The 9,121-nt window shown below is 30.2% G+C and overlaps 1 protein-coding gene across 2 annotated transcripts; it reads left to right on the top strand.

Moving 5' to 3' along the window:
- The first annotated feature begins 1,642 nt into the window (after positions 1-1,642).
- On the top strand, positions 1,643-8,847 carry LOC115875931. 2 transcript variants are annotated; one of them, XM_030891523.1, is made up of 5 exons: positions 1,643-2,044; positions 3,913-4,036; positions 6,137-6,249; positions 6,976-7,116; positions 8,701-8,847. In XM_030891523.1, the coding sequence occupies exons 1-5, from the start codon at positions 1,930-1,932 to the stop codon at positions 8,751-8,753; spliced, it is 546 nt and encodes a 181-aa protein (XP_030747383.1). In that variant the 5' UTR covers positions 1,643-1,929; the 3' UTR covers positions 8,754-8,847. The 2 variants fall into 2 exon arrangements, 1 of the variants encoding a protein (XP_030747383.1); XR_004049071.1 differs by lacking the exon at positions 6,137-6,249 and having other exon boundaries at positions 1,644-2,044.
- Positions 8,848-9,121: the final 274 nt, after the last annotated feature.

Genomic DNA, 9,121 nt, shown 5'->3' with positions numbered 1-9,121 from the left:
CCACTTGACTTCAAAAGACACAAAACACACGTAATAATACGAATCAAAATGCATCATCTTTCAAAATGCAGGGTATTTAACAAAAGTTGACACAAAATTATAACCAATAATTTGGCAAGACTTTGACAAGCGTCAAAAATGACAAAAATCTAAAGGCGAGTTCATACGCATCGGCGTCCGTTTGTCGTTCATCGTTCCGTCAAACCAATAAAATTGAAATACGATCTGTCATTTTTTAAATAAACCAATAAAGCTGGTTAAAAACAACAAGACACGACGCATGACGGATTTATATTTAAACCCCCATCCATAGATAACTTAAAAATTATTAGAAACTTTTTTTAGTAAAATAAATAGATTGGTATGGGACGTCATCTGCTTTTCTTCTGTCATCGTCTGTCGAAATCTTACCTGAGAAAAAAAACAGAGTATATTAGCATAGTTACAGCTTTACTCTATGGTTACGGCACTAAAAGGGATGCAAATACAGAAAAAATCCGGTGGCTCTCAAAATTTTTCCAAAAAAATCATTTTTTTTAAATTTTCAACCTTAAATAACTCGCTTATTTTGGACTTATTTAAAAAACTGTAAAGAGAAAATATGTTTCTTTTATGGAGATCTACCAGTTCTGAAAATATTTGCACTTATTTAAGACTCATCCTGTATATTTGTTTTTCAATTAACCCTTTTAAAATGATACCTACTTATAATAAACTTATGTCTTTATCAAAATATAAAATCAAACTTCGAACTATATTTTTTACATTTCTTTGGAAAGTTATGACTTATTTTTTTACAAGTATGTAATGTCAAAAATGATTATATGGTAATTTACAAGTAACTTCAAATTCAATATTACTTTGAAATGGTTTACAAAAGTTACATAATTTTAGAAAAAGTATTTCATAATATAAATTGAAACACCGTATAATAGAAAAACAACAGCGTCAAACACAGCTGGTGAATGACAAAAGATGATAATTTTAGCGAGGTCAGTCTCTAGAGATTATTTACTAAAAATTTATATAAAACTTGTCAAAAATTAAAACTAATGATAGAAATATTAGAAATTAAAAAAGAATTCCAGACACACAAGTCTATTTTCAAAAAAAAATATATTTTCCCGAATATTAAACTACACCATTTAAAAATAATGTTTACTCAATACAAAAATAAATAACAACTAGCAGTAAGCGACAGTACAAGATAAAAACGAGTACGGGCCAAGTAAACGACGTCTAAGGCTTGACCTCGCCAAAATTATCATCGATGGTCATTTCACAGCCGTCTTTAACGCCGTTTTTTTTGTAGCGCAGTGCGGTGTAATGTAGTGCAGTGCAGTAAGTGTAAAACAGTGTAAAATATCGAGTGCACTATAAAGTCAACTTATCAGTTCATAGATAACAAACAGATGACCTAATAAATACATACAAATTTTCGAACAATGGTGTTTACAATTTTCTATGTTGTCCAAATATGATTGTTTGTATTGTAATGACATCAAATTCATTAGAATTTTTAAATGTATTTAAAATTACAAGGGTCAAATAATATTTAGATTATACCTGTATGTGAGTATTATCCTTGTTTATAAGGGTATTAAAAATATAAACATATTAAGTTGGATAACGTTATATATCTACGTCCTCCTTTCTATTTTTGATAGTAAATCTAAGTAGAAGTATTTAGTAAATTGAAATATTATTGAATGCCGAATATCACTTCTAAAACTACAATGTGTTAATCATTTGCCCCTCGTATACTCGATGGTCTATCAAGAAGGTCAGCTGGGACATAAATTTGTATTTGTCAGACACAAACTTTCATTTCTTCCTGACCACGTTGCTATCTTATATTTCAGAACATTAAGTATAACGTTCTTACTTAATCATTGAATTAAAGAATTCTGTAGATAAAACTGAAAAAAAATGAATTATTTTACTAAAGCATTTATAGTAATTCTAGCATTGTTATCTGTGATAAAATTTAATACTGGAGCACCAGTAGAAAATACTTCCCTTACAAGTGGATCTGACGCAAAATGTAAGTAAAATTTTAAAATATCAGTGTGTTTTATAATCATTTAACTTCTTAAGATAAAACCATATGAACTGTAGATACTGTTTTTATGTTAGAAAGTTATGTTATTATTAATTTATTTTAAGTATAATAAATGACAGGTAAGGGGATGTAAATGAAAAAGCGCGAAGAAATTGTTTTTTAAAAAATAGGAGGCGTTTAATATATTAAATATTTCTCCTTAACGTTTTAATACATGGTTATATGTATATACAGGGTGTTTTACAAAAGATATACCATCTCTCATGTGGATATTCACCACGTAAAAATAAGATTCACTTTTTATATCAATCTAGGTCCGATTCTAATTTTACGTGGCTACAGGGGGTTAGAGTCTTATTTTTTTCGATTTATTGTAATTTTTCTATTTTAATCATTAAAATAGAAACATTTTGACTCTATAAATGTTCATCTGCATAAAATAGTTAACAAGAAAGATATAATATCAAATATTAGATAGTAGTCCCATTAGAATAACATTAAATTGTAAAAATCTGCTTGTATCATTTTAAACTATAATCTAGGTTAACATTACATATTACACACTCTGCACCTAGCAAACATTTGCAATGCAAATTGAAATTAAGATATACAGGGTGTCGCAATATTCCGTGGACATAGAACTACTACGTATTTTTAGAATTAAAATAAGTTCATTGGACACAATTACCTATACAAAAGTGCTTCGTTTGCCCGCGAGAGGGCATCAAGCTTTAAAAAAATAAACGCATTTTTCAGATATTCCGATTTGAATGAGATTCTCGGTGTCTATGTTTTGCTAAGTGCTTTAACATTTGACTTTCACAAAAACCAAGGAAATGTACGGGAAGGGTGATAACTATCCCCACCCCTACATAAATTTTAGTATAAATATTTTCCAACTCCACAGACGACAAATTTTCTTTTCGTAAAGTGGTCCATCTAGTATTTACTACATTTTTTGCCTCTTATAAAAAAACGCCATATCGCATAGTTTTTGAGAAAAATTTTGAGGAGAATTTATTTTTCCAAAGCAGACCTACAAAATATACAGGGAGTTCCAATATTCCGTGGAGATAGAACTACTACGTGTTTTTGAAATCAAAATAAGTTTATTGCGCATAATTTACCTTTATTACATCAATTAAAAATAAACCCGAACCTTAGTTAATAAAAAAATATTATTTTCTTAACTTCCTATGAGTCTTATTGGCAAATATAATTTTCGAAACTATCGTAAAATTCCATATTTTCGCCAACTAGATTAATATAAGGGCATAATAGATTTTACGCGCCTCCATAACTTAATGTGCAAAAAACATTTTTTGGTTTGATCGGCATCGGAAAAATATTTTTTTCTCAAAAAGTATGCGCGGTGGCTTTTTTTACAAGAGACTAAAAATGTAGTAAACACTAGAGGGCCCATTTTACGAAAAAAAAATCCGTAGTCGGTTGAGTTTTTACCCTTCCCATACATTTTCTTGATTTTTGTGAAAGTCTTAAAGCACTTAGCAAAACGTAGACACCTAAAATAACATTCAAATCGGAATAACGGTTCTTAAAATATCTAAAAAAATGTGTTTATTTTTTTAAAGCTTGATGTCCTCTAAAGGACAAAAGAAGCACTTTTGCATAGAGGTAAATTGTGTCCAATGAACTTATTTTCATTCCAAAAATACGTAGTAGTTCTATATTCTATGTCCACGCAATACTGGGACACCTTGTATATTACGATTTTAGTTTACCCAATATCAGCAAATAATGTCAAAACGCCAAATTGAAGCTTTTAAAAACTGAGATTTACTAGATTCATACTAATACAATATTATAAAACAAAATTACTATATGTTTAGCTGCATTTGGACAGGCCTTTGATGAGATAGTAGTAGAATCTACGCTTAACGTCAAAAGAAAAGGCAGTGGAAGACAATCCAGAAATAACCAACCTTCGATCACAAGAACTAAACGACAACACGGGTAAGCAACAAGTTCAGAATGTACTGCAGTACGATTGCAAAATTATATTTACTATTTACTAGTAAATTTAGCAAATACTCACATTGACGTTACTACCATATTACTACTGATTATGAACATGTCAAAAGTGTCATCCAGCGTCAACCAAAAAAAACATGAATCAGAGAAGTCTTGGAAATGAAGATCGCTCTCATTTGGGATATAAACTTATATGAGGAATGGCATCGATCGTCATTTCTAAGCCAACTGGAAGCCATTTTTTTTCGATCACACGGGATATTTTTCATTTTTGATTTATATACAGGGTGGCGCACCTCATTCGCCTCAGTTATATTATACGAAAATGGATAGATGTAGAAAAAAAATATTTTATGGGTATATGTGCGAAGGCAATGTGCATAATTTAAAATTATTTTGAAATGTATAGGGTGTGTCAGAACTAAGATTCACACCAAAGTTATATTTTTTCTTATGGAACACCCGGTATTTTATTTCATAGTTGGATCCGTCGACACAAAATAAGGCATTTATTATACGGGTCAAATATGTTTACAAGCTTTGGGTTTAGAGATATTTGAAGATATTTAAATATGTATGCTATAATAAAAAAAATTGTCAACACCCTGTAGCAGAATTAATTCTTGTGCTGACTTTTAAGCCAAAGAAATAAACTTTATTGAAAAATTTGATTTCTTCGTTTAATGTATACAGAGTTATCAAAAATTGCTGGTCTATTTAAAATATTTATTTTACATAAAAACTTCGTTATTTCAAATACAACACCCAGAATTGTTTAAAATGAATCGAAGAAGATTCAAATGCTTTTTCAAACTATATTAGGGTTTCCTATACATATCTAGCTTAGATTTTGAATAAATAGTAATTTTTCAATAAAATAGGAACCAAGAGGGCTAGTATCGTCATGGCAAGTTCCTAGTGACAGTTAGTAGCTATTTTCAAAATGGAAATTAGTTTATGGACGTTATTTAAATTTATACCAGTTTATTTTTATTTAATTTACCTATAATAGTTTAATAAATAAAATTTATTAAATATGTCTTTATTATTCTATCAAGAAAAACGAAGAAGTAGTACTGTGATTTACTTTATGATGACGTAGATATATGAATTTCCTATAAAAGAGTCAATTACGGCAAATTAATTTTCTTCAACGACAGGTTTCTGCCTAATAGATTTTTTATAAACCACACTACCAGCTCTGCGAAATAGGACAAGTAGTTTTTCAAAAGGAACGCTTATCAGCAATATTCTTATTTGGATATCTTTGAGCACTTGAGGCCAAGAAGCAATTTTCCTCACAAAATAAAATCATTAGTAACATATCCATTTGTTCCGCCAGCAGATACTGCTTTATTTTTTTTTGATAAAATAATGAATACTTACTGATTAAACTATTATAGGTAAATTTAAGTAAACTGTTATAAATCTAAATAATAATGTGACACCAGCCATCTTGATAGCGATTTTATTGAAAAATCGCTTTTTATTCAAAATCTGATCTAGATAGGTATAGGAAACCCTAATATAGTTAGAAAGAGCATTTGAATCTGCTTCGATTTATTTAAAAAAATACAGGGTGTTATATTTGAAATAACGAAGTTTTTATATAAAATAAATCCTTGAAATAGATCAGCAATTACCCCTGTATAAATTTAAGGAAGCAGTAATATTTTTCAATAAAGTTTCTTTCCTCGCCTTTAAACTCAGCACAAGAATTAATTCTGAAAAGTTATGTACAGGGTGTTAATACTCTATTCTATTGTAGCATGCATATTTAAATATCTTTAAATATCTCCAAAACCAACGATTTTAAACATATTTAACCCTCATAATATATGCCTTTTTTTGGGCCCAAGAATCCAAAAATGAAATAAAATACCGGGTGTTCCATACGAAAAAATAGAACTTTGGTATGGATCTTAGTTCTGAAACACCCTGTATATTTCAAAATAATTTTAAATTGTGCACATTGCCTCCCTACATAAACCCAGAAAATATTTTGTTTCTACATCTTTCCGTTTTTGTAAAATCAACCGAGGCGAATGAGGTGCGCCACCCTGTATATTTTTGCAATTTTAGATTTCCTTACCCATCATTAAATTTTCCTAATTATGGAGATTCTGTAGCGGCAGCCAGCGCACAAGCACAATCCCATCAGGCCCAAAGTCCCTTTGGAAATTTTGGTGCTTCCGGTAATTTTCCAAGGATTTTTTTCATTTAAAATTCTGCTTTCTTCTTTCCTAGATCCTTTGATAGTTAATTCATAGGAATCTAATTCATACATATCCTCTTGTATTCTCTTGTACTTTACCTCATCTTCCATTTTATGTTCATTCCCAAAATAGGTTCAAATTCTAGCAAATACCTATCAAGACTGCTGGAGAATGACAATCGATGATAATTTTGGTGAGGTCAAGCCTTAGACGTCATTTACTTGGCCCTTACTCTTCTTTATTTTTTAATGGCTTACTGCTAGTTGACCTTAAGAAGGTGGTAATTTATTGAGTAAAAATTATTTTTAAATGGTGTAGTTTAACATTCAAGAAATTTTTTTTTGAAAATAGATTTTTATGTCTGGAAACGTTCTATCTTATTTTAATCTTTCCATAATTAGTGTTATTTTTGACAACTTTTAAGTCAATTTTTAGTAAATAACATCTAGAGATTGACCTCGCCAAAATTATCACCCCCAACCGTCTTTGCCGCCGTTTTTTTTCGATCATAAGGTATTAACATTATAACTCCTAATTCAAAACTTATTTGCCTAGGTATGTTTTATTCAACTATGGTCTATTAGCTTTATCATCTAGTATTATTTTTATATCTTTGTATTATCTACGCACACCACATCCATAATATTCAATGCTTCTTCTTCGCCTCATACAAGTGTCAATTTTAAACATGTTGTCTTCTTTCAGCGTCGGGATCTCAATCCCAGTCGTTGGCTTTTGGGCCTAAGGGCCCATTTGGTTCAGCTTCTTTCGCAGGATCTCAACAATACATGTTACCAAATGGAGAAACCATAAATATAGCATTCGGTAATTCTATAGGAAATTCTGGTAGGTGTTTTCTTCTGCTTTACTATTTAGTAAAAATCTGGTAATCATGTATTTTATAATATTGAGTTATGTCGTCATTTAAATCAAAAATATAATAATTCAGACTAGTTTATTACATCACCTCTCGTTGAGGGTCACTCAAATTTTACTATTGTTCCTTATACCTAATATACAGGGTGGTCCGAATTGTATTCGAGAAATTTCGGGAGTATACAGTGTGTCCACGGATTGTCTTAACCTCGGTCTTAACTATACTTGTAAACTTGTTTAATTTCGATTTTTCGAAAAAAAGTCATTCTTCGTAACTTTTTTTGCTTGTTATTTAAATATGATTGAAGTTGCAAAATATAAACAAGCAAAAAAAGTTACGAAGAATGAGTTTATTTCGAAAAATCGAAATTAAACAACTTTACAAGTATAGTTAAGACAATCCGTGGACACACTGTATTCTGCAAATAAAAATAAATAGAAAGTTCGTACAAACTTATGTTCTAAAATGCTTCGTTTCAAAGTTACAGGGTGTAAATGTTTCATTTTCATTAAGTTTTTTTCCAAATAATATCTGAATTAACGTAAAACCTTAGATGAAAATTGGTGTCTATAGGTGTTTTATGGCATGAGAAATTCGAGTTCAATGTCAATATGACTCTTACTCGTAGGGGGCACCACCTATAGTCTAAGAGCTAGCAACGTTTTGAAGAAGTTTTACTCTCTCTGGAACAGCATGCGGCCCGTCTGGCTGCCGATACCCGTTGCGTTCACTACTGCGCATCGGAAGAAGATCCTATATTTTTTATTAATTTAGTCCTATAAATTCTAGTATTGAATATAAATGTCTCTATAGCGCAGTGCGTAGAGTTTCCGACCACGAACCGATAATTCAGAGTTCGAATCCGGGTCAGGGCAAAGATTTAAGACTTTTTTATTTTACATATTTTCATTTATATTCTGATAATAAAGTATTAAATAAACTGGTGATTAAAAAAAAACAAATATTTAATACTTTACTATCAGGATATAAACGAAAATAAAATAAAAGTCTTTGTCCAGACCCGGATTCGAACTCTGAATCATCAGTTCGTGGTCGGAAACTCTACGCACTGCGCTATAGAGACATGTTCGATTTATATTCAATACTAGAATTTAAAGGACTAATAAAAATATAGGATCTTCTTTCAATGCGCAGTAGGGAACGCAACGTTTACCGGCAGCCAGACGGGCCGCATGCTGATCTAGAGAGCATAGTAAAAGATATATCAAAGAGCCAGACGTCTTAAAATACTTGTTTTTCCGACGTTGCTAGCTCTCGTACTACTACTTGTTTTTTATCTGTTTTGAAGAGTAACAATTTTTGGTACGTACCTGTATAAAACTACTGAGTGAAAAAATATAAGTTTCCGTCATTTTTACAATGCAAATATAAAAAATGGCTATTTTTTGTGAAATACCATCTGGAGGAATCTGCAAACCAAAACTTTCCAGAGGTTAATTATTGTTATTGCAATAATCTAACAAAATATTTTGTGTTGTAAAATAAAGTATTTCTATTAATCTGGTAATATAGATATAACATTTATTTTCCAGAATCTAATAAAGCCGGAGGTGCGACTATTTCTATAAGCAGTCCCAAAAGATGACGATAATATGATACCTATAGTTATTTTAATACTATGTATATACAATTTCTTGCTTACATTTTAAATGTTTAAATAAAGGTTACAAAAAAATAAATGATTAATTTATTTACATACAAAGAAACTTGGATTTAACTATGAATTATAGATATAACAAAAAATAAAAGAAGTATAAAAATATATAGAGCATGAATCAGTAGACTTGTCTATCATTTATGTAATATTATTTTTATCCACAATCCATTTTTGTCTATTCGCCAATTCTGTCAATTTTTGGATATCACCTGCTAAAATCACATATTCTCAGACTAGAGAGACTATGTAATAACCACATATAGATCAAACGAAATAAACTTTTATTCACGTGATTA

Source organism: Sitophilus oryzae, unplaced genomic scaffold (genome assembly GCF_002938485.1).
Source record: "Sitophilus oryzae breed Bouriz unplaced genomic scaffold, Soryzae_2.0 scaffold_1396_pilon_pilon, whole genome shotgun sequence".
Lineage (NCBI taxonomy): Eukaryota > Metazoa > Arthropoda > Insecta > Coleoptera > Curculionidae > Sitophilus > Sitophilus oryzae.
This window is presented reverse-complemented; position numbering and strand designations above follow the sequence as displayed.